Source organism: Oncorhynchus kisutch, linkage group LG15 (genome assembly GCF_002021735.2).
Source record: "Oncorhynchus kisutch isolate 150728-3 linkage group LG15, Okis_V2, whole genome shotgun sequence".
Taxonomy (NCBI): Eukaryota; Metazoa; Chordata; class Actinopteri; order Salmoniformes; family Salmonidae; genus Oncorhynchus; species Oncorhynchus kisutch.
Genome location: NC_034188.2, coordinates 12,989,131 through 13,015,407, shown reverse-complemented (window position 1 = coordinate 13,015,407; position 26,277 = coordinate 12,989,131). Strand labels below are relative to the sequence as shown.

The 26,277-nt window shown below is 48.2% G+C and overlaps 1 protein-coding gene across 8 annotated transcripts in view; it reads right to left on the bottom strand.

Moving 5' to 3' along the window:
• Positions 1–26,271, bottom strand: part of LOC109905913 (rho guanine nucleotide exchange factor 9-like) — a 38,654-nt gene extending 12,383 nt beyond the window's left edge. For 3 of the 8 annotated variants that reach the window (XR_004202983.1, XM_031789679.1, XM_031789678.1), the window contains exons 1-9: positions 26,113–26,270; positions 25,385–25,474; positions 23,520–23,744; positions 22,585–22,764; positions 13,102–13,334; positions 12,188–12,317; positions 11,973–12,104; positions 2,782–3,025; positions 1,469–1,560 (exon numbers count right to left, since the gene is read on the bottom strand). Coding sequence is in view for 7 of the 8 variants with exons in the window: in XM_031789679.1 (XP_031645539.1) it covers positions 1,469–1,560; positions 2,782–3,025; positions 11,973–12,104; positions 12,188–12,317; positions 13,102–13,334; positions 22,585–22,764; positions 23,520–23,744; positions 25,385–25,474; positions 26,113–26,238 (1,452 nt within the window). In the remaining variant the exon portion in view is untranslated. Of the gene's footprint in view, positions 1–461; positions 1,561–2,781; positions 3,026–11,972; positions 12,105–12,187; positions 12,318–13,101; positions 13,335–22,584; positions 22,765–23,519; positions 23,745–25,384; positions 25,475–26,112 lie in introns of those variants that run through there. The other 5 variants (XM_031789675.1, XM_031789676.1, XM_031789681.1 and 2 more) reach the window with 5 other exon arrangements.
• Positions 26,272–26,277: the final 6 nt, after the last annotated feature.

Sequence of the window (26,277 nt, the reverse complement as noted above, 5' to 3'; positions counted from 1 at the left end):
AGTCTCATTACTAATCTGTACCCTCAGTATATAGTCTCATTAATAACCTGTACCCTCAGTATATAGTCTCATTAGTAACCTGTACCCCCCAGTATATAGTCTCATTACTATCCTGTACCCCCAGTATATAGTCTCATTAATAACCTCTATATAGTCTCATTACTAACCTGTACCCTCAGTATATAGTCTCATTACTAACCTGTACCCTCAGTATATAGTCTCATTACTAACCTGTACCCCCAGTATATAGTCTCATTACTAACCTGTACCCCCAGTATATAGTCTCATTACTAACCTGTACCCCCAGTATATAGTCTCATTACTAACCTGTACCCAAAGTATATAGTCCCATTACTAACCTGTACCCCCAGTATATATTCTCATTACTAACCTGTACCCTCAGTATATAGTCTCATTACTAACCTGTACCCCCAGTATATAGTCTCATTACTAACCTGTACCCCCAGTATATAGTCTCATTACTAACCTGCACCCCCAGTATATAGTCTCATTACTAACCTGTACCCCCAAAAAAGACACAGCTCAAATATTGCCACCCCTCCCACCTCAGCGCAAGTCAGCTGATGGTAGACAGGTAAAATGTGGAACCTGGCATTAGGGCTGGAAAAATGCCATTGACGAAATTGCAAACTACTTTTGACACTTGCGCCTCCTTAGCAACAGTTAAACATAGAGCACCTACACTGAGGAATGTGTCATCAGAAACAACATTCACAGAGAGACTACTCACATCTGTTATGATGGGTCTAACGGTACCAAACACACATCACATCAACAATGGCAAACAACACATCTGTTATGATGGGTCTAAACGGTACCAAACACACATCACATCAACAATGGCAAACAACACATCTGTTATGATGGGTCTAACGGTACCAAACACACATCACATCAACAATGGCAAACAACACATCTGTTATGATGGGTCTAACGGTACAAAACACACATCACATCAACAATGGCAAACAACACATCTGTTATGATGGGTCTAAACGGTACCAAACACACATCACATCAACAATGGCAAACAACACCCATCCAACTGGCGTTCTGTACACCTTCTGCATTTTCACTTCAAGATAAGATTATATTCACCATGAAGCATAAAACCCCTCTGTCTTTTCATTGGTGTTTAGCAGTCGTTTGATTGACAAGGCTCTTCTGGGAGATAATGTGTGACTAGATTTGACGCTCTTGGAATGGTTGTAAATCGATTTTTGTAAACAGAAAGAGAAGATCAGGTCAGACATGGTGAGAGGCGTAGGTGAAAGAGTGATGTGTGGTGTGTATGTACGGAGTGTGTGTATGTACGGAGTGTGTGTGGGTGTGTGACAGACCAAGGTAAACGTGTATGTGTAAGGCTCGGTAAGTAAACAGCGATGAGAAGACAGACTGTCAGAGAGAAGAGAGAGAAGAGAGCGAGAGAGAAAGAAAGGTAAATCACCTGGTGTCTTCGTGTTGTCTCACCTTTCTGTTTAGATACCTTCCTCACAGTCAGTGCTGCCTGACGCTTCTGGTACTCTGAGATCTCAAACCCTGAAACACACAAGCTCTATGGTAACCTTGAAATAATCCAGAGAGTACACCATGACGGCAAGCATATCGGGCAGCACAGAAATAGAATAGAACATAATTGTTCATTATAAAATGAACATTTAACATCACCACAAGTAGGTACAAAATGTGTGACTGATAACCATCAAACGGTGTGTGTGTGAGTGAATATAAGTGTGTGTGTGTGTGTGAGTGTGTGAGTGTGTGTGTGTGTGTGTGTGTGTGTGTGTGTGTGTGTGTGTGTGTGTGTGTGTGTGTGTGTGTGTGTGTGTGTGTGAGTGAGTGAGTGAGTGAGTGAGTGAGTGAGTGAGTGAGTGAGTGAGTGAGTGAGTGAGTGAGTGAGTGAGTGAGTGAGTGAGTGAGGGAGGGAGTGTCTGTAAGTGTGTAAGAATGTGTGTGTGAGTAAGTGAGTGTCTGTAAGTGTGTACGAATGTGTGTGTGTGAGTGAGTGAGTGAGTGAGTGAGTGTCTGTAAGTGTGTACGAATGTGTGTGTGTGAGTGAGTGAGTGTCTGTAAGTGTGTAAGAATGTGTGTGTGAGTGAGTGTGTGTCTGTAAGTGTGTAAGAATGTGTGTGTGTGTGTGTGTGTGTGTGAGTGAGTGTGTGTCTGTAAGTGTGTAAGAATGTGTGTGTGTGTGTCTGTAAGTGTGTAAGAATGTGTGTGTGTGTGTGAGTGAGTGAGTGTCTGTAAGTGTGTAACAATGTGTGTGTGTGAGTGTGTGTGTGTCTGTAAGTGTGTAAGAATGTGTAAGAATGTGTGTGTGTGTGTGTCTGTAAGTGTGTAAGAATGTGTAAGAATGTGTGTGTGTGTGTGTGTGAGTGAGTGAGTGTCTGTAAGTGTGTAAGAATGTGTGTGTGTGTGTGAGTGTGTGTGTGTCTGTAAGTGTGTAATAATGTGTAAGAATGTATGTGTGTGTGTGTGTGTCTGTACGTGTGTAAGAATGTGTGTGTGTGAGTGTGTGTGTGTGTGTCTGTAAGTGTGTAAGAATGTGTAAGACTGTGTGTGTGTGAGTGTGTGTGTTTGTCTGTAAGTGTGTAAGAATGTGTGTGTGAGTGTGTGTGTGTCTGTAAGTGTGTAACTGTGTGTAAGAATGTGTAAGAATGTGTGTGTGTGTCTGTAAGTGTGTAAGAATGTGTGTGTGTGTGAGTGTGTGTGTGTCTGTAAGTGTGTAATAATGTGTAAGAATGTGTGTGTGTGTCTAACCGATTTTCTCATCCTCCTGCACCATCTTTCTCTCCTCGTGGAAAGCCCGGAGCCATCGCATCTTCTCCTCCTGTTTCTTGGACAGGAAGATGTGGAGCTCCTCGCTGTCTTTGTTGTGCAATTTGAACGCGTTCTTCACGCTCACGTTGAAGTCGTCATCACGTCCGTCGATGGCGTCCCGCACGTCATAGCGGTCCATGTCGATACGGCCCTTATAGTACAGGATGTCCCTACGAATCAGATCCTAGAGGAGAGAGAGGTTGTTAGGCCCTTATAGTACAGGATGTCCCTACGAATCAGGTCCTAGAGAGAGAGGTTTTGTTAGGCCCTTATAGTACAGGATGTCCATATGAATCAGATCCTAGAGAGAGAGGTGTTGTTAGGCCCTTATAGTATAGGATGTCCCTACGAATCAGATCCTAGAGGAGAGAGAGGTTGTTAGGCCCTTATAGTACAGGATGTCCCTACGAATCAGGTCCTAGAGAGAGAGGTGTTGTTAGGCCCTTATAGTACAGGATGTCCCTACGAATCAGATCCTAGAGAGAGAGGTGTTGTTAGGCCCTTATAGTACAGGATGTCCCTACGAATCAGATCCTAGAGGAGAGAGAGGGAGAAAGAGAGAGAGCGAGAGGGAGGGAGAGGGAGAGGGAGAGAGGGAGAGAGAGAGCGAGAGGGAGGGAGAGGGAGAGGGAGCAGGAGAGGGAGAGGGAGAGGGAGAGCGAGAGCGAGAGCGAGAGCGAGAGCGAGAGCGAGAGCGAGAGCGAGAGCGAGAGTGAGAGCGAGAGCGAGAGGGAGGGAGAAAGTGTTAGTTAGGCCGTTATAGTACAGGATGTCCCTATGAATCAGATCCTAAAGGTGACAGAGAGAGAGGTGGTGTCACACCGTGTGTGTAGCGTGTGTGTAGCGTGTGTGTAGCGTGTGTGTAACGTGTGTAGCATGTGTGTAGCGTGTGTGTAGCGTGTGTGTGTAACGTGTGTGTAGCGTGTGTGTTGGGTCTTTGAGAGGTTTTAGCCTGCAGGCGTTTCCCCATATTATTCTCTTATGCAACACTCTCCATCTGTCACACAAACACGCAACAACAATTTTCCCTCCCTCCCTCCCTCCCTCCCTCCCTCCCTCCCTCCCTCCCTCCCTCCCTCTCTCTCTCTCTCTCTCTCTTTTCTCTGTCCTCAACAGCAAACCTGTCTCCTCTCAAAACTAAAGCCCTGGTTTAAAGAGCTAGCTCACAAACCTCAAGCTACATAAATCATTAAGCAACAGAGATATGTACAGCTGTAAACTATAGACTTCTTATACCAGTGGGCATTCAACACAATGACACAGAGATGGGAACAATACTGCACTTATTAAAGCATTAAGACTACAGGTATCATCCTAAAATATCTTCAACATTATATAAAGATCATGTCTGGTAGTCCAGCCTGTTTAGGACAGACAGAGAGGTAGTCTGGTAGTCCAGCCTGTTTAGGACAGACAGAGAGTTAGTCTGGTAGTCCAGCCTGTTTAGGACAGACAGAGAGGTAGTCTGGTAGTCCAGCCTGTTTAGGACAGACAGAGAGTTAGTCTGGTAGTCCAGCCAGTTTAGGACAGACAGAGCGGTAGTCTGGTAGTCCAGCCTGTTTAGGACAGACAGAGAGGTAGTCTGGTAGTCCAGCCTGTTTAGGACAGACAGAGAGGTAGTCTGGTAGTCCAGCCTGTTTAGGACAGACAGAGAGGTAGTCTGGTAGCCCAGCCTGTTTAGGACAGACAGAGAGGTAGTCTGGTAGTCCAGCCTGTTTAGGACAGACAGAGAGGTAGTCTGGTAGTCCAGCCTGTTTAGAACAGACAGAGAGTTAGTCTGGTAGCCCAGCCTGTTTAGGACAGACAGAGAGTTAGTCTGGTAGTCCAGCCTGTTTAGGACAGACAGCGAGGTAGTCTGGTAGCCCAGCCTGTTAAGGACAGACAGAGAGTTTTATTTGTCACATACACATGGTTAGCAGATGTTAATGCGAGTGTAGCGAAATGCTTGTGCTTCTAGTTCCGACAATGCAGTAATAACCAACAAGTAATCTAACTAACAATTCCAAAACTACTGTCTTATACACACAAGTGTAAGGGGATAAAGAATATGTACATAAGGATATATGAATGAGTGATGGTACAGAGCAGCATAGGCAAGATACAGTAGATGGTATCGAGTACAGTGTATACATATGAGATGAGTATGTAAACGAAGTGGCATAGTTAAAGTGGCTAGTGATACATGTATTACATAAGGATGCAGTCGATGATATAGAGTACAGTATATACGTATGCATATGAGATGAATAATGTAGGGTAAGTAACATTATATAAGGTAGCATTGTTTAAAGTGGCTAGTGATATATTTACATCATTTCCCATCAATTCCCATTATTAAAGTGGCTGGAGTTGAGTCAGTGTCAGTGTCAGTGTGTTGGCAGCAGCCACTCAATGTTAGTGGTGGCTGTTTAACAGTCTGATGGCCTTGAGATAGAAGCTGTTTTTCAGTCTCTCGGTCCCAGCTTTGATGCACCTGTACTGACCTCGCCTTCTGGATGATAGCGGGGTGAACAGGCAGTGGCTCGGGTGGTTGATGTCCTTGATGATCTTTATGGCCTTCCTGTAACATCGGGTGGTGTAGGTGTCCTGGAGGGCAGGTAGTTTGCCCCCGGTGATGCGTTGTGCAGACCACACTACCCTCTGGAGAGCCTTACGGTTGTGGGCGGAGCAGTTGCCGTACCAGGCGGTGATACAGCCCGCCAGGATGCTCTCGCTTGTGCATCTGTAGAAGTTTGTGAGTGCTTTTGGTGACAAGCCAAATTTCTTCAGCCTCCTGAGGTTGAAGAGGCGCTGCTGCGCCTTCTTCACGATGCTGTCTGTGTGAGTGGACCAATTCAGTTTGTCTGTGATGTGTATGCCGAGGAACTTAAAACTTGCTACCCTCTCCACTACTGTTCCATCGATGTGGATAGGGGGGTGTTCCCTCTGCTGTTTCCTGAAGTCCACAATCATCTCCTTAGTTTTGTTGACGTTGAGTGTGAGGTTATTTTCCTGACACCACACTCCGATAGGGCCCTCACCTCCTCCCTGTAGGCCGTCTCGTCGTTGTTGGTAATCAAGCCTACCACTGTTGTGTCGTTCGCAAACTTGATGATTGAGTTGGAGGCGTGCGTGGCCACGCAGTCGTGGGTGAACAGGGAGTACAGGAGAGGGCTCAGAACGCACCCTTGTGGGGCCCCAGTGTTGAGGATCAGCGGGGTGGAGATGTTGTTGCCTACCCTCACCACCTGGGGGCGGCCCGTCAGGAAGTCCAGTACCCAGTTGCACAGGGCGGGGTCGAGACCCAGGGTCTCGAGCTTGATGACGAGCTTGGAGGGTACTATGGTGTTGAATGCCGAGCTGTAGTCGATGAACAGCATTCTCACATAGGTATTCCTCTTGTCCAGATGGGTTAGGGCAGTGTGCAGTGTGGTTGAGATTGCATCGTCTGTGGACCTATTTGGGCGGTAAGCAAATTGGAGTGGGTCTAGGGTGTCAGGTAGGGTGGAGGTGATATGGTCCTTGACTAGTCTCTCAAAGCACTTCATGATGACGGAAGTGAGTGCTACGGGGCGGTAGTCGTTTAGCTCAGTTACCTTAGCTTTCTTGGGAACAGGAACAATGGTGGCCCTTTTGAAGCATGTGGGAACAGTAGACTGGTATAGGGATTGATTGAATATGTCCGTAAACACACCGGCCAGCTGGTCTGCGCATGCTCTGAGGGCGCGGCTGGGGATGCCGTCTGGGCCTGCAGCCTTGCGAGGGTTAACACGTTTAAATGTCTTACTCACCTCGGCTGCAGTGAAGGAGAGTCCGCATGTTTTCGTTGCAGGCCGTGTCAGTGGCACTGTATTGTCCTCAAAGCGGGCAAAAAAGTCATCCTGGTCCGTGACTGGGCTGGATTTCTTCTTGTAGTCCGTGATTGACTGTAGACCCTGCCACATGCCTCTTGTGTCTGAGCCGTTGAATTGAGATTCTACTTTGTCTCTGTACTGACGCTTAGCTTGTTTGATAGCCTTGCGGAGGGAATAGCTGCACTGTTTGTATTCGGTCATGTTACCAGTCACCTTGCCCTGATTAAAAGCAGTAGTTCGCGCTTTCAGTTTCACGCGAATGCTGCCATCAATCCACGGTTTCTGGTTAGGGAATGTTTTAATCGTTGCTATGGGAACGACATCTTCAACGCACGTTCTAATGAACTCGCACACCGAATCAGCGTATTCGTCAATATTGTTATCTGACGCAATACGAAACATATCCCAGTCCACGTGATGGAAGCAGTCTTGGAGTGTGGAGTCAGCTTGGTCGGACCAGCGTTGGACAGACCTCAGCGAGGGAGCCTCTTGTTTTAGTTTCTGTCTGTAGGCAAGGATCAACAAAATGGAGTCGTGGTCAGCTTTTCCGAAAGGAGGGCGGGGCAGGGCCTTATATGCGTCGCGGAAGTTAGAGTAACAATGATCCAAGGTTTTTCCACCCCTGGTTGCGCAATCGATATGCTGATAAAATTTAGGGAGTCTTGTTTTCAGATTAGCCTTGTTAAAATCCCCAGCTACAATGAATGCAGCCAAATGGATTCCAGTTTGCAAAGAGTCAAATAAAGTTCGTTCAGAGCCATCAATGTGTCTGCTTGGGGGGGGATATATACGGCTGTGATTATAATCGAAGAGAATTCTCTTGGTAGATAATGCGGTCTACATTTGATTGTGAGGAATTCTAAATCAGGTGAACAGAAGGATTTGAGTTCCTGTATGTTTCTTTCATCACACCATGTCTAGTTAGCCATAAGGCATACGCCCCCGCCCCTCTTCTTACCAGAAAGATGTTTGTTTCTGTCGGCGTGATGCGTGGAGAAACCCGCTGGCTGCACCGCCTCCGATAGCGTCTCTCCAGTGAGCCATGTTTCCGTGAAGCAAAGAACGTTACAGTCTCTGATGTCCCTCTGGAATGCTACCCTTGCTCGGATTTCATCAACCTTGTTGTCAAGAGACTGGACATTGGCGAGAAGAATGCTAGGGAGTGGTGCACGATGTGCCCGTCTCCGGAGTCTGACCAGAAGACCGCCTCGTTTCCCTCTTTTTCTGAGTTGTTTTTTTGGGTCGCTGCATGGGATCCATTCCGTTGTCCTGTGTGAGAGGCAGAACACAGGATCCGCGTCGCGAAAAACATATTCTTGGTCGTACTGATGGTGAGTTGACGCTGATCTTATATTCAGTAGTTCTGGGCTGTGTACTGGGCTCTGTACTGGGCTGTGTACTGGGCTGTGTATTGGGCTGTATACTGGACTGTGTACGGGGCTGTGTACTGGGCTGTGTACTGGAGTCTGTATTGGGCTGTGTACTGGGCTGTGTACTGGGCTGTGTACTGGAGTCTGTACTGGGCTGTGTACTGGGCTGTGTACTGGGCTGTGTCTGGGCGACGTACTGGGCTCTGTCTAGGCTGTGTACTGGGCTGTGTACTGGGCTCTGTCTGGGCTGTGTACTGGGCTCTGTCTGGGCTGTGTACTGGGCTCTGTCTGGGCTGTGTACTGGGCTCTGTCTGGGCTGTGTACTGGGCTCTGTACTGGGCTGTGTACTGGGCTGTGTACTGGGCTCTGTCTGGGCTGTGAACTGGGCTCTGTCTGGGCTGTGTGCTGGACAGTGGGACTGAACAACTCTTAATGATGATATGGATAAGAGAGGAAAGACCAATACACCACATGACTAAAAGTATGTGGACACCTGCTCGTCAAACATCTCATTAATATCTCCATATTAATGAGATGTTTGACGAGCAGGTGTCCACTTTTGCTCCATTCTTCTGGGAAGGCTTTCCACTAGATGTTGGAATAGTGCTGCTACAACAGCCCCCACTCTTCTGGGAAGGCTTTCCACTAAATGTTGGAACATTGCTACGGGGACTTGCTGCCACTCAGCCACAAGAGCATTAGTGAGGTTGGGCACTGATGTTGGGCGATTAGGCCTGGATTAGGTCGGCTTTCCAATTCAACCCAAGGGTGTTTTATGGGTTTGAGGTCAGGGCTCTGTGCAGACCAGTCAAGTTCTTCCACACCGATCTCGACAAACTATTTCTGTATGGACATCACTTTGTGCACGGGGGCATTGTCATGCTGAAACAGGAAAGGGCCTGCCCCAAACTGTTGCCACAAGGTTGGAAGCACAGAATCTTCTAGAATGTCCTTGTATTCTGTAGCATTAAGATTTCACTTCACTGGAACTAACGGGCCTAGTCCGAACCATGAAAAACATCCCAAGAACATTTGTCCTCCTCCACCAAAATGTACAGTTGGCACTAAGTATTCAGGCAGGTAGCGTTTTCCTGGCATCTGCCAAACCCAGATTCGTCAGTCAAACTGACAGATGGTGAAGCGTAATTTATAACTCCAGAGAATGTGTTTCCACTGCTCCAGAGTCCAATGGCGGCGAGCTTTACACCACTCCAGCCGAGGCTTGGCATTGCACAGGGTGATCTTTGACTTGTGTGCGGCTGCTCTGCCATGGAAACCCATTTCCTGAAGCTCCCGACAAACAGTTCTTGTACTGATGTTGCTTCCAGAGGCAGTTTGTAACTCGGTAGTGAGAGTTGCAACAGACGAAAGGGCAGATGATTTTCACACGCTACGAGCTTCCTCACTCGATGGACCCGTTCTGTGAGTTTGTGTGGTCTACCACTTCCCAGTCGAGCCGTTGTTGCTCCTAGAAGTTTTCACTTCACAATAACAACACTTACAGTTGACCAGGGCAGCTCTAGTAGGGCAGAAGTTTGACAAACTGAATTGTTGGAAAGGTGCATCCTCTGACGGTGCCACGTTGAAAGTTACTGAGCTCTTCGGTTAGGCCGTTCTACAACCAATGTTTATCTATGGAGATTACATGACTGTGTGCTCGGTTTTATACACCTGTCAGCCTCGGGTGTGGCTGAAATAGACAAATCTACTAATTTGAATGGGTGTCTACATAAACTCAACAAAAAAAGAAACGTCCCTTTTTCAGGACCCTGTCTTTCAAAGATAGTTCATAAAAATCCAAATAACTTCACAGATCTTCATTGTAAAGTGTTTTAACACTGTTTCCCATGCTTGTTCAATGAACCATAAACAATTAATGAACATGCACCTGTGAACTGTTAAGGTCACAGTTATGAACACTTAGGACACTAAAGAGGCCTTTCTACTGACTCTGAAAAACACAAAAAATAAAGATACCCAGGGTCCCTGCTCATCTGCGTGAACGTGCCTTAGGCATGCTGCAAGGAAGCATGAGGACTGCAGATGTGGCCAGAGCAATAAATTGCAATGTCAGTACTGTGAGACGCCTAAGACAGCGCTACAGGGAGACAGGACGGACAGCTGATCGTCCTCGCAGTGGCAGACCACGTGTAACAACACCTGCACAGGATCGGTACATCCCACCTGCGGGATAGGTACAGGATGGCAACAACAACTGCCCGAGTTACACCAGGAATGCACAATCCCTCCATCAGTGCTCAGACTATCCACAATAGGCTGAGAGAGGCTAGACTGAAGGCTTATAGGCCTATTGTAAGGCAGGTCCTCACCAGACATCACCGGCAACAACGTCGCCTATGGCCACAAACCCACCGTCGCTGGACCAGACAGGACTGGCAGAAAGTTTTCTTTCCTGATGAGTCGCGGTTTTGTCTCACCAGGGGTTATGGTTGGATTCGCGTTTATCGTATAAGGAATGAGCGTTACACTGAGGCCTGTTCTCTGGAGCGGGATCGATTTGGAGGTGGAGGGTCCGTCAGGGTCTGGGGCGGTGTGTCACAACATCACTGAACTCTGTGCATTACAGGGAAGACATCATCCTCCCTCATGTGGTACCCTTCCTGCAGGCTCATCCTGACATGACCCTCCAGCATGATAATGCCACCAGCCATACTGCTCATTCTGTGTGTGATTTCCTGCAAGACAGGAATGTCAGTGTTCTGCCATGGCCAGCGAAGAGCCCGGATCTCAATCCCATTGAGCACGTCTGGGACCTGTTGGATTGGAGGGTGAGGGCTAGGGCCATTCCCCACAGAAATATCCAGGAACTTGCAAGTGCCTTGGTGGAAGAGTGGGGTAACATCTCACAGCAAGAACTGGCAAATCTGGTGCAGTCCATGAGGAGGAGATGCACTGCAGCACTTAATGCAGCTGGTGGCCACACCACATACTGAGTGTTACTTTTGATTTTGACCCCCCCTTTGTTCAGGAACACATTATTCCATTTCTGTTAGTCACATGTCTGTGGAACTTGTTCAGTTTATGTCTCAGTAGTTGAATCTCGTTATGTTCATACAAATATTTACACATGTGAAGTTTGCTGAAAATAAATGCAGTTGACAGTGAGAGAACATTTATTTTTTTGCTGAGTTTACATGTGTATATAGTGTATTTAAAATAGAGAGAAGCCATGTACCAGCAGGATTCAGTAAATTAGCCTGTTGAGATCAGATGTGTCTGGTCTCCACGTACTGTTAAGGATGAGAGGATGAGAGGAGAGGAGGAGATTTGAGGAGGAGGAGGAGGAGGAGAGAAGGAGAGAAGGGGAGAAGGAGAGGATGAGAGGAGGGGAGGAGAGGATGATAGGAGGAGGGGAGGAAAGGATGAGAGGAGGAGGGGAAAAGAGGGGTGAAGGAGAGGATGAGAGGATAGGATGAGAGGATGAGGGGAAAAGAGTGGTGAAGGAGAGGATGAGAGGATAGGATGAGAGGATGAGGGGAGGAGAGGAGGAGAGAAGGAGAAGATGAGAGGAGGGGAGGAGAGGAGGAGAGGAGGAGAGGAGGAAAGGGGGAGAGAAGGAGGGGAGGAGAGGATGAGAGAAGGAGAGGATGAGAGGAGAAGGGAAGGAGAGGAGGAGGGGAGGAGAGGATGAGAGGAGGAGAGGATGAGAGGAGGAAGGAAGAAAGGAAGAGAGAGAGAGGAGCATGCAACAGGCCCCCAACATGCCCTGAGGGCAGCCATTACACATGTTGTGTTGCACATTGTGAATAAGAAACTCAAGAACAAAGATGAGGGATTCATAATTAAGCATGTCCCGCAGACATCCCCGAGCAGTGTGTGTGTGTGCGTGTGTGTGTGTGCGTGTGTGTGTGTGTGTGTGTTTGGCCAGAGAGGGGAGGTTTCAGGACAGAGAGGGGAGGTTTCATACCTTCTTACAGAGGACCAGCTGGTGATCAAAGAGGAAGAAGACACGTTGCTGACTGCGTCCATAGGGCTGGTAGATCCAAGACATTTCTCCTGTATAGATCAACTCCGAGCTCCGGTCCAGGATGTCATCACCCTGGGGACAATAATAATACATATCTTTATTTAGCACTATTCAAGGACCTAAAGGACCTATTCCGAGTGGTGTACAGTATGTACCTCCCAGTCCAGGACGGAGGCCTGCCATTGGGCGATCTTGTCAATGTTCTCCAGCCTCCTCTTCCTCTCGTTGATCTGCTGAGTGACGTTACGCATCACTGCCAGCGCCGCCGCCACGTAGCGATAGTCACTATGGAAACAGGACACACATTACAACCACCACGTAGCGATAGTCACTATGGAGACAGAACACACATTACAACCTCCACGTAGCGATAGTCACTATGGAGACAGAACACACATTACAACCACCACGTAGCGATAGTCACTATGGAGACAGAAGACACATTACAACCACCACATAGTAATAGTCACTATGGAGACAGAACACAGGTCATTTCAGGGGGATGAATCACACCTTAACGCAGTCGCTATTGCTACAGGTTTGTGTGTGCCAGATCAGTGTGTGTGTTAGTAAGTGTGTGTGTGTGTGTGTGTGTGTGTGTGTGTGTGTGTGTGTGTGTGTGTGTGTGTGTGCGTGTGTGTGTGTGTGTGTGTGTGTGTGTGTGTGTGTGTTTTTGTGTGTGCGTGTGTTTTTGTGAGTGTGTGTGTGTTTGTGTGTGTGTCTGTGTGCTTTGTGTCTATCTGTGGAAGCAGGCCTATCCTCCATCTTGCAGACACACAACACACTACACTTTCACACACTCCTCACAGACTGAGGCAGACAGACAGACAGACAGACAGACAGACAGACAGACAGACAGACAGACAGACAGACAGACAGACAGACAGACAGGAAGAGAGAGAGACAGACTTAGAGGCAGACAGAGAGACAGATATCTGGCAGATAGAGTTAAGAGTGTTGGCTCCTGCCCCTGTCTGGCTGTGAGAGTGTGATTTGTGAATGACCTGGAGCCAGATGAGACAAACACAGCTGAATGACTGACTTTGTGTGTGTGTGTCTATAATCACACCTGTGTTCTTGTGCGGTGTATTTGAGCAGCTCGGCCAGCTGCAGGGGGTATTTGCAGATCTTCTGCACGGGTGTGAGGAGGAAGCCGTCGATAGCGATGTCGATCATCTGCTGCAGCAGACGACAGGCCTCGAAGAAGTGCTGGTACCTCCCGTCTCTCATCAGCTTGGACAGCTCCATGCAGGCGTCCAGGTGGTTGTTACAGTACTCAGAGTAGATCCAGAAGCCGTCTTGCTGTGGGACACAACAACAATGGAGGAGATGAGGAGATGAGGAGATGGGGAGATGAGGAGATGAGGAGATGGGGAGATGAGGAGATGAGGAGATGGGGAGATGAGGAGATGGGAGATGAGGAGATGAGGAGATGAGGAGATGGGAGATGAGGAGATGAGGAGATGGGAGATGAGGAGAAGGGGAGATGAGGAGATGGGGAGATGAGGAGATGGGGAGATGGGGAGATGAGGAGATGGGGAGATGAGGAGATGAGGAGATGGGAGATGAGGAGATGAGGAGATGGGGAGATGGGGAGATGAGGAGATGAGGAGATGGGGAGATGAGGAGATGAGGAGATGAGGAGATGGGGAGATGAGGAGATGGGGAGATGAGGAGAAGGGGAGATGAGGAGATGGGGAGATGAGGAGATGGGGAGATGGGGAGATGAGGAGATGGGGAGATGAGGAGATGAGGAGATGAGGAGATGGGAGATGAGGAGATGGGGAGATGAGGAGATGAGGAGATGGGGAGATGAGGAGATGGGGAGATGAGGAGATGAGGAGATGGGGAGATGAGGAGATGAGGAGATGGGGAGATGAGGAGATGAGGAGATGAGGAGATGGGGAGATGAGGAAATGAGGAGATGAGGAGATGGTTCATTTGTGATTTGAAACAATAAATCCTGCTGCAGGTATCATATGGTTGTTCAGCAGGCCTCTATCTTCAAATCAAATCAAATGTTATTTGTCACATGCGCCGAAAACAACAGTTGTAGACCTTACAGTGAAATGCTGAATACAACAGGTGTAGATCTTACAGTGAAATGCTGAATACAACAGGTGTAGATCTTACAGTGAAATGCTGAAAACAACAGTTGTAGACCTTACAGTGAAATGCTGAATACAACAGGTGTAGATCTTACAGTGAAATGCTGAAAACAACAGTTGTAGACCTTACAGTGAAATGCTGAAAACAACAGTTGTAGACCTTACAGTGAAATGCTGAATACAACAGGTGTAGATCTTACAGTGAAATGCTTAATACAATAGGTGTAGATCTTACAGTGAAATAATTACTTACAAGCCCTGAAACAACAATGCAGTTAAGATGTTTAAAAAAAAAGAAGTGTTTCTATAAAAAATTGAAACTAAAAGTAACAAATAATTAAACAGCAGTAAAATAACAATAGTGAGGCTATATGGGGGTACCGGTACAGAGTCAGTGTGGAGGATATATACAGGGGGTACCGGTACAGAGTCAGTGTGGAGGATATATACAGGGGGTACCGGTACAGAGTCAATGTGGAGGCTATATACAGGGGGTACCGGTACAGAGTCAGTGTGGAGGATATATACAGGGGGTACCGGTACAGAGTCAATGTGGAGGCTATATACAGGGGGTACCGGTACAGAGTCAATGTGGAGGCTATATACAGGGGGTACCGGTACAGAGTCAATGTGGAGGCTATATGGGGGTACCGGTACAGAGTCAGTGTGGAGGCTATATACAGGGGGTACCGGTACAGAGTCAATGTGGAGGCTATATACAGGGGGTACCGGTACAGAGTCAATGTGGAGGCTATATGGGGGTACCGGTACAGAGTCAGTGTGGAGGCTATATACAGGGGGTACCGGTACAGAGTCAATGTGGAGGCTATATACAGGGGGTACCAGTACAGAGTCAATGTGGAGGCTATATACAGGGGGTACCGGTACAGAGTCAATGTGGAGGCTATATACAGGGGGTACCAGTAAAGAGTCAGTGTGGAGGCTATATGGAGGTACCGGTACAGAGTCAGTGTGGAGGCTATATACAGGGGGGTACCAGTACAGAGTCAATGTGGAGGCTATATACAGGAGGTACCGGTACAGAGTCAGTGTGGAGGCTATATACAGGGGGTACCAGTAGAGAGTCAATGTGGAGGCTATATACAGGGGGTACCAGTACAGAGTCAATGTGGAGGCTATATACAGGGGGTACCAGTACAGAGTCAATGTGGAGGCTATATACAGGGGGTACCGGTACAGAGTCAATGTGGAGGCTATATACAGGGTGTTACGGTACAGAGTCAGTGTGGAGGCTATATACAGGGGGTACCAGTACAGAGTCAGTGTGGAGGCTATATGGGGGTACCGGTACAGAGTCAGTGTGGAGGCTATATACAGGGGGTACCGGTACAGAGTCAATGTGGAGGCTATATACAGGGGGTACCGGTACAGAGTCCGTGTGGAGGCTATATGGGGGTACCGGTACAGAGTCAGTGTGGAGGCTATATACAGGGGGTACCGGTACAGAGTCAATGTGGAGGCTATATACAGGGGGTACCGGTACAGAGTCAGTGTGGATGCTATATACAGGGGGTACCAGTACAGAGTCAATGTGGAGGCTATATACAGGGGGTACCGGTACAGAGTCAGTGTGGAGGCTATATACAGGGGGTACCAGTACAGAGTCAATGTGGAGGATATATACAGGGGGTACCGGTACAGAGTCAGTGTGGAGGCTATATGGAGGTACCGGTACAGAGTCAGTGTGGAGGCTATATGGGGGTACCGGTACAGAGTCAATGTGGAGGCTATATACAGGGGGTACCGGTACAGAGTCAGTGTGGAGGCTATATACAGGAGGTACCGGTACAGAGTCAGTGTGGAGGCTATATGGGGGTACCGGTACAGAGTCAGTGTGGAGGCTATATACAGGGGGTACCGGTACAGAGTCAATGTGGAGGCTATATACAGGGGGTACCGGTACAGAGTCAGTGTGGAGGCTATATGGGGGTACCGGTACAGAGTCAGTGTGGAGGCTATATACAGGGGGTACCGGTACAGAGTCAATGTGGAGGCTATATACAGGGGGTACCGGTACAGAGTCAGTGTGGAGGCTATACACAGGGGGTACCAGTACAGAGTCAATGTGGAGGCTATATACAGGGGGTACCGGTACAGAGTCAGTGTGGAGGCTATATACAGGGGGTACCAGTACAGAGTCAATGTGGAGGCTATATACAGGGGGTACCGGTACAGAGTCAATGTGGAGGCTATATACAGGAGGTACCGGTACAGAGTCAGTGTGGAGGCTATATGGGGGTACCGGTACAGAGTCAGTGTGGAGGCTATATACAGGGGGTACCGGTACAGAGTCAGTGTGGAGGCTATATACAGGGGGTACCAGTACAGAGTCAGTGTGGAGGCTATATACAGGGGGTACCAGTACAGAGTCAATGTGGAGGCTATATACAGGGGGTACCAGTACAGAGTCAATGTGGAGGCTATATACAGGGGGTACCGGTACAGAGTCAATGTGGAGGCTATATACAGGGTGTTACGGTACAGAGTCAGTGTGGAGGCTATATACAGGGGGTACCAGTACAGAGTCAGTGTGGAGGCTATATGGGGGTACCGGTACAGAGTCAGTGTGGAGGCTATATACAGGGGGTACCGGTACAGAGTCAATGTGGAGGCTATATACAGGGGGTACCGGTACAGAGTCAGTGTGGAGGCTATATGGGGGTACCGGTACAGAGTCAGTGTGGAGGCTATATACAGGGGGTACCGGTACAGAGTCAATGTGGAGGCTATATACAGGGGGTACCGGTACAGAGTCAGTGTGGAGGCTATACACAGGGGGTACCAGTACAGAGTCAATGTGGAGGCTATATACAGGGGGTACCGGTACAGAGTCAGTGTGGAGGCTATATACAGGGGGTACCAGTACAGAGTCAATGTGGAGGCTATATACAGGGGGTACCGGTACAGAGTCAGTGTGGAGGCTATATGGAGGTACCGGTACAGAGTCAGTGTGGAGGCTATATGGGGGTACCGGTACAGAGTGAGTGAGGAGGCTATATACAGGGGGTACCGGTACAGAGTCAGTGTGGAGGCTATATACAGGGGGTACCGGTACAGAGTCAGTGTGGAGGCTATATGGGGGTACCGGTACAGAGTCAGTGTGGAGGCTATATACAGGAGGTACCGGTACAGAGTCAATGTGGAGACTATATACAGGAGGTACCGGTACAGAGTCAGTGTGGAGGCTATATACAGGAGGTACCGGTACAGAGTCAGTGTGGAGGCTATATACAGGAGGTACCGGTACAGAGTCAGTGTGGAGGCTATATACAGGGAGTACCAGTACAGAGTCAGTGTGGAGGCTATATACAGGGGGTACTGGTACAGAGTCAGTGTGGAGGCTATATACAGGTGGTACCGGTACAGAGTCAGTGTGGAGGCTATATACAGGAGGTACCGGTACAGAGTCAGTGTGGAGGCTATATACAGGAGGTACCGGTACAGAGTCAGTGTGGAGGCTATATACAGGAGGTACCGGTACAGAGTCAGTGTGGAGGCTATATACAGGAGGTACCGGTACAGAGTCAGTGTGGAGGCTATATACAGGGAGTACCAGTACAGAGTCAGTGTGGAGGCTATATACAGGGTGTTACGGTACAGTCAATGTGGAGGCTATATACAGGAGGTACCGGTACAGAGTCAGTGTGGAGGCTATATACAGGGGGTACCGGTACAGAGTCAATGTGGAGGCTATATACAGGAGGTACCGGTACAGAGTCAGTGTGGAGGCTATATACAGGGTGTTACAGTACAGTCAATGTGGAGGCTATATACAGGAGGTACCGGTACAGAGTCAGTGTGGATGCTATATGGGGGTACCGGTACAGAGTCAGTGTGGAGGCTATATACAGGGAGTACCAGTACAGAGTCAGTGTGGAGGCTATATAGAGGGGGGTACCAGTACAGAGTCAATGTGGAGGCTATATACAGGGGGTACCGGTACAGAGTCAGTGTGGAGGCTATATGGGGGTACCGGTACAGAGTCAGTGTGGAGGCTATATGGGGGTACCGGTACAGAGTCAGTGTGGAGGCTATATGGGGGTACCGGTACAGAGTCAATGTGGAGGCTATATACATGGGGGTACTGGTACAGAGTCAATGTGGAGGCTATATGGGGGTACCGGTACAGAGTCAATGTGGAGGCTATATGGGGGTACCGGTACAGAGTCAATGTGGAGGCTATATGGGGGTACCAGTACAGAGTCAATGTGGAGGCTATATGGGGGTTCCGGTACAGAGTCAATGTGCGGGGACACCGGTTAGTTGAGGTAATATGTACATGTAGGAAGAGTTAAAGTGACTATGCATAGTTACTAAACAGAGAGTAGCAGCAGCGTAAAAGAGGGGTCTGGGTAGCCCTTTGATTAGCTGTTCAGGAGTCTTATGGCTGGGGGTTGGAAGATGGTAAGAAGCCTCTTGGACCTAGACTTTGCGCTCCGGTACCGCTTGCCGTGTGGTAGCAGAAAGGACAGTCCATGACTAGGGTGGCTGGAGTCTTTGACAATTTTTAGGGCCTTCCTCTGACACCGCCTGGTATAGAGGTCCTGGATGGCAGGATGCTTGACCCCAGTGAATGACCCTCTGTAGTGTCTTGTGGTCTGATGCCGAGCAGTTGCATCACATTGAAGGAGATGTTGTTGTCCTGGCACCACACGGCCAGGTCTCTGACCTCCTTATAGGTTGTCTCATTGTTGTCAGTGATCAGGCCTACCACTGTTGTGTCATCGGCAACCTTGATGATGGTGTTGGAGTCGTGCCTGGCCATGCAGTCATGAGTGAACAGGGAGTACAGGAGGGGACTGAGCATGCACCCCTGAGGAGCCCCCGTGTTAAGGATCAGTGTGGCGGATGTGTTGTTACCTACCCTTACCACCTGGGGGTGGCCCATCAGGAAGCAGTTGAGCAAGCTGTTAAGGAACCTTTTGGACCTAGACTTGGTGCTCCGGTACCACTTGCCGTGCGGTAGCAAAGAGAACAGTCTATGACTTGGGTAACTGGAGTCTTTGACAATTTTTAGGGCCTTCCTCTGACACCGCCTAGTATATAAGTCATGGATGTCAGGAAGCTTGGCCCAAGTGATGTACTGGGGCATACCCACTACCCTCTGCAGTGCCTTATGGTCAGATGCCGAGCAGTTGCCATACCAGGCGGTGATACAACAGGTCAGGATGCTCTCGATGGTGCAGCTGTAGAATTTTTTGAGAATCTGGGCACCCATGCCAAATCTTTTCAAATCTTTTCAGTCTCCTGAGGGGGAAAAGGCGTTGTTGTACCCTCTTCTTGACTTTCTTGGTGTGCTTGGACCATGTTAGTTTGTTGGTGATGTGGACACCAAGGACCTTGAAGCTCTCAACCTGCTCCACTACAGCCCTGTTGATGTGAATGGGGGCGTGTTCGACCATCCTTTTCCTGTAGTCCACAATCACCTCCTATGTATTGCTCACGTTGAGGGAGAGGCTGTTGTCCTGGCACCACACTGCCACGTCGCTGCCTCCTCCCTATAGGCTGTCTCATCGTTGTCGGGGATCAGGCCTACCACCATTGTGTCACCAGCAAACATAATGGTGGTGTTGGAGTCGTGCTTGGCCACGCAGTTGTGGGTGAAAAGGGAGTAAAGGAGAGGATTAAACCCCGGAGGGGCCCCCGTGTTGAGGATCAACATGGCAGATGTGTTGTTGCCTACCCTTACCAGCTGGGGGCGGCTCGTCAGGAAGTCCAGGATCCAGTTAGAGACGGAGGTGTTTAGTCCCAGGGTCCACAGCTTAGTGATGAGTTTTGTGGGCACTATGGTGTTGAACACTGAGCTGCAGTCAATGAACAGAATTCACACTTTTGTCCAGTTGGGAAAGGGCAGTGTGGAGTGCGATTGAGTTTGCGTCATCTGTGGATCTGTTGGGGCGGTATGCAAATTGGATTGGGTCTAGGGTTTCAGGGATAATGGTGTTGATGTGAGACATGACCAGCCTTTCAAAGAACTTCATGACTACCAACGTGAGCGTTACGGGGCTGTAGTCATTTAGGCAGGTTACCTTCACTTTCCTGGGAACAGGGACTATGGTGGTCTTGAAACATGTAGGTATTACAGACTCGGTCAGGGAGAGGTTGAAAATGTCAGTAAAGATACTTGCAAGTTGGCCGTGCATGCTCTGAGTACACGTCCTGGTTATCCTTCTGGCCCTGCAGTGAATGTTGACCTGTTTAAAGGTCTTGCTCACATCGGCTATGGAGAGCGTGATCACACAGTCATCTGGAACAGCTGGTGCTCTCATGCATGCTTCAGTGTTGCTTGCCTTGAAGCGAGCATAAAAGGCATTTAGCTTGTCTGGTAGGCTTGTGTCACTGGGCAGCTCGCGGCTGGGTTTCCCTTTGTAGTCCATAATAGTTTTCAAGCCCTGCCACATCCGACGAGCATCAGAGACGGTGTAGTACGATTCAATCTTTGCCCTGTATTGTCGCTTTTCCTGTTTGATGGTTCGTCTGAGGGCATAGCAGGATTTCTTCTACGCGTGTTTAATTTGTGTTCAGCGGATGTTGCCTGTAATCCATGGCTTCTGGTTGGGATATGTACGTATGATCACTGTGGGGACGACGTCGTCGAGGGACTTATTGATGAAGCAGGTGACTGAGGTGGTATACTCCTCAATGCCATTGGATGAATACCAGAACATGTCCAATTCTGTGCTAGCAAAACAGTCCTGTAGCGTAGCATCCACGTCATCTGACCACTTCCGTATTGAGCGAGTCACTGGTTCCTTCCTGCTTTAGTTTTTGCTTGTAAGCCGAAATCAGGAGGATAGAATTATGGTCAAATTTTCCAAATGGAGGGCGAGGGGGAGCTATGTACACGTCTCTGTGTGTGGAGTAAAGGTGGTCTAGAGTTTTTTTTCCTCTGGTTGCACATGTGACATGCTGGTAGAAATGAGGTAAAACAGATTTAAGATTACCTGCATTAAAGTCCCCGGCCACTAGGAGCGCCGATGAACATGTTCTTGTTTGCTTATGGCCTCATACAGCTGGTTGAGTGTAGTCTTAGTGTCAGCGTCAGTTTGTGGTGGTAAATAGATGGTTATGAAAAATATAGATTGGTAGATAGTGTGTTCTGCAGCTTATAATGAGGTACTCTACCTCAGGTGAGCAATACCTTGAGACTACGTTAATATTAGACATTGACACACATTCCCACTTCTCGTCTTACCAGACACAGCTGTTCTGTCCTGCTGATGCATAGAAAACCCAGCCAACTGTTTATTATGTGTTGTGGTTCAGCCACGACTCGGTGAAACAGGAGATGTTACAGTTTTTAATGTCCCACTGGTAGGATAGTCTTTAATGGAGCTCATCCAGTTTATTCTCCAGTGATTGTACGTTGGCCAATAGAACGGATGCTAGAGGCGAGTTACACACTCGCCGACGAATTCTCACAAGGCACCCGGATCTGTGTCCCCTACATTTCCTTATTTTCTTCATGCGAATGATGGGGATTTCGGCATTGTCTGGGATCAACATTATATTCTTCACGTCAGACTCATTAAAGAAAATATATTTATCCAGTTTGAGGTGAGTAATCGCTGTTCTGATATCCAGAAGCTCTTTTCGGTCAAAAGAGACAGTAGCATCAACATTATGTACAAAATAAGCTACAAATAAGGGCCTCCCGGGTGGCACAGCGGGGGGGCTTTACGTGGCTCATCGTGCTCTAGCGACTCCTTGTGTAGGACCGGGCACCTGCAGGCTGACTTCGGTCGTCAGTTGAAAGGTGTTTCTTCCGACACATTGGTGCGACTGGCTTCCGGATTAAGCGGGCGGGTGTTAAGAAGCGTGGTTTGGCGGGTCATGTTTCAGAGGACGCATGACTCGACTTTCGCCTCTCCCGAAGCCTGTTGGGGAGTTGCGGCGATTGAGACACGTTACAAACAATGTGAAAAAACACACAAAATAGCACAGTTGGTTAGGAGCCTGTAAAACGGCAGCCATCCCCTCGGCGCCAATCTGAATATCATCTTGGTGTTGAATAATAACTTACATGTTCTAGAAAGCAGGGTCCTATCTAGGTAGTAACTTAGCTGTTCTAGAAAGCAGAGTCCTATCTAGGTAGTAACTTACATGTTCTAGAAAGCAGGGTCCTACCTAGGTAGTAACTTACATGTTCTAGAAAGCAGGGTCCTATCTAGGTAGTAACTTACATGTTCTAGAAAGCAGGGTCCTATCTAGGTAGTAACTTACATGTTCTAGAAAGCAGGGTCCTATCTAGGTAGTAACTTACATGTTCTAGAAAGCAGGGTCCTACCTAGGTAGTAACTTACATGTTCTAGAAAGCAGGGTCCTATCTAGGTAGTAACTTACATGTTCTAGAAAGCAGGGTCCTATCTAGGTAGTAACTTACATGTTCTAGAAAGCAGGGTCCCATCTAGGTAGTAACTTACATGTTCTAGAAAGCAGGGTCCTATCTCAGACAGGTGTGGTTCCTCGTTGTTGTATTGTTTCTCCAGGTCTCTAACGAAGCCCATCTGGAAACGGTAGATGTCCTCGATGTTCCCAAAGATCACCCTCAGCTGGTCATCGTTAAACATGTCTACCCTCTTCCTACACTGACGCAGGTAGCCCTGGAAGACAGATAATTATACATACAGTAGGATGGGGATGAGCAAAGGATTGTGTGTGTGTGTGTGTCTGTGCTCATGCTTGTGTGTGTGTGTCTGAGTGTGTGTGTGTTCCTACACTGACGCAGGTAGCCCTGGAAGACAGATAATTATACATACAGTAGGATGGGGATGAGCAAAGGATTGTGTGTGTGTGTGTGTCTGTGCTCATGCTTGTGTGTGTGTGTCTGAGTGTGTGTGTGTGTGTGTGTGTGTGTGTGTGTGTGTGTGTGTGTGTGTGTGTGTGTGTGTGTGTGTGTGTGTGTGTGTGTGTGTGTGTGTGTGTGTGTGTGTGTGTGTGTGTGTGTGTCTGTGCTCATGCTTGTGTGTGTGTGTGTGTGTGTGTGTGTCTGAGTGTGTGTGTGTGTGTGCTGGTGTGTGGGTTCCCACATTTCAACATATTTTCCTGTACTCTCCCATGTATCCCTGGAGAGAATCATGAAAGCAGATTGAGTCTAGTTTTAAACACTACTGCTATAATCAATTCACCACAGTTAGACTACTGCTATAATCAATTCACCACAGTTAGACTACTGTTCCAAGAGAGCTCACGTACCCCTGCATGTGTGTGTGTGTTTGTCGGATTGTGTGTGTGTGTGTGTGTGTGTATGTGTGTGGTGTATTGTGTGTGTGTGTGTGCATGCATGCGTTTTCCCAAGTGTGCGAGTAGGTGTGTGTGTATGTATGCGTGTGCACGTATGTACTATAAGTGTGTGTACCTCACAGATGTCCTTGAGGTGTTTGATGTAGTGTCTCTCTGTGCTCATAATCTCATTGATGACGTTGGCTCTCATCTGGTCACGGTTCTGAAGCGGCGAGCCCAGGCACAGGCAGTCGTTGGTCGGATCCAGGTGACCGTTAGCCATTTCACTGGTCCCCTCCACAGGCTCCACCCCCCCATCCTCCTGGTTCACCCACAGCTGAGGAGACCAACACACACACTCCTGAATGGGAGATAAAATGATGACTATATACTACTACTATCAGAGGGCTTTAACACAGAAAACATCACATCCCTTAGTTAATCTCTTCCTCTTCCAGACATCTTTTAATCACTTGTTCCAGGTTCAGGTTGTAGTTGCCAGCTCTGGGGCTCAGAGGAGAGTAGACAGAGGGACAGAGGGACAGAGAGACAGAGACAGAGGGGATCTTTGTTCCAGCATTGAGCTGTAGACACACTCACACATACATCCAAAACACACCGCTCAGCTTGAGGTAGAGTTAGAGTTAGGTTAGAGGTAGGTTAGAGTTAGGTTAGAGGTAGGTTAGAGTTAAGTTAGAGTTGGTTAGAGGTAGGTTAGAGGTTAGAGGTAGGTTAGAGGTAGGTTAGAGGTAGGTTAGAGGTTAGAGGTAGGTTAGAGTTAGGTTAGAGCTAGATTAGAGGTAGGTTAGAGTTAGGTTAGAGTTAGGTTAGAGTTAGGTTAGAGGTACGTTAGAGGTAGGTTAGAGGTTAGAGGTAGGTTAGAGTTAGGTTAGAGGTAGGTTAGAGAGGATCAGATGCATGGTACAGTAGCCAAGCCAACACCTGATGATGAAACACTGTGTGCCTACTGAACATCTAAGAGGCGACGGTTGTAATGCCAAACACACGACGCCATGCAGCTTCACAACAACAAGCAGAGAGACGGGTGGAGACAACTGGTACTACTGTGCTAATGTGCTAATGTGCTACTGTGCTAATGTGCTACTGTGCTAATGTGCTACTGTGCTAATGTGCTACTGTGCTACTTTGCTAATGTGCTACTGTGCTAATGTGCTACTGTGCTAATGTGCTACTGTGCTACTGTGGAAGAGGGTGCTCCCAAATTGTACCATATTCCCTTTATAGTGCACTACTTTCAACCACTATATAGGTAAAAAGGGTGCCATTTGGGACGCATTGTGGAAGAGAAGACTGCGGTACGAAGACTCAGTTATAAACAAACTATAAAAAGAGTAAAAATTGTAATATATATAAAAAAGGAGTAATACAGAAAGGAGAAGGCTGTAACTTCTCTATAAAATATCCTGTTGAGATGATTCCCAATCTTGTGTCTCAGGTTCTGGAAACGTTAGATGTGCGTTGGTTGATTGGTTGGGTAATGTTTGGGAGACGTTCCGTTGGCAGACTGAGGTGGTGGGTGGTGGTGGAGTATGGCTGGATGGTTGATTGGTTGGGTAATGTTTGGGAGACGTTGCGTTGACAGACTGAGGCGGTGGGTGGTGGGTGGTGGGTGGAGTATGGCTGGATGGTTGATTGGTTGGGTAATGTTTGGGAGACGTTGCGTTGGCAGACTGAGGCGGTGGGTGGTGGGTGGAGTATGGCTGGATGGTTGATTGGTTGGGTAATGTTTGGGAGATGTTGCGTTGGCAGACTGAGGCGGTGGGTGGTGGGTGGAGTATGGCTGGATGGTTGATGGGTTGGGTAATGTTTGAGAGACGTTCCGTTGGCAGACTGAGGCGGTGGGTGGTGGGTGGAGTATGGCTGGATGGTTGATGGGTTGGGTAATGTTTGGGAGACGTTGAGTTGGCAGACTGAGGCGGTGGGTGAGGGGTGGTGGGTGGAGGATGGCTGGATGGTTGATTGATGACGTGGGAAACGCACCTTAGACGTAGTGTTTTGGAACCGAGGAGTTGCTATGGGGTTGATATAGAAAAGCTGTTTTGTTTGGGGTTGAGGAGGGTGGGGTTCGACCTTAGAGAGAGAGAATGACAGAAACACACCGGTTCACTCAATGCCTGGATCGACTCAATGGATGGAGAGCTGGGGGTGGTGGGGAGAAATTAGTTTAGCCTCTGGACATGGAGTTGTCAGGGTTGGGATGGCCATTGGGGAGTCTGGAGAATGCCTTGACTTGGTAATGTATGGAGCCTTTACTCAGTTAAGTAGCCTTTACCAGGTAATGTATGAAGCTAACAGGAAGTGAACTGTGCTGGCTTGGATTTCACACTGTTCAGCAGGGTTTCAGCTACTAAAGTAGATGTGTTACCAGGCCAGTATAGCTCGGCTCGGCTCGGATCGGCTCGGCTTTGCCCTACAGATGTAGGATCTTTATTTGATCACCCCGTTACAGGAGAACTTAAAACTTAAAATAAAAAAAACGTAAAACCTTAAAACGTTGTCATTCATATTTTGACTTGATTTTCCCAAAAAATGTATCAACCCCTACAAAAATGTCCATTAACTATAATCCACATAAAAATCCACATTTCCTGTTGCTGCAGGATTATTTTTCTGCTGTAACAAACTGGATCAAATGAAGATCCTACATGTGTAAACTGTGAATCGGGGTAGTCAGAAGACCGGGTTGACGTGTGGTATCACTAACTCACCCGTACGAAGCTGGCGGGGAACCAGCCCTCCTCCTCGTCGATCTGACCCCACCACCAGTCCTTATTGGACGCGTCCAGCACCTTGATGACATCACCGGCCTTAAACGCCAACTCTCGGTCGGCCATGGTCACATGGTCCCATACTGCCTCAGCGCTGACGATAGA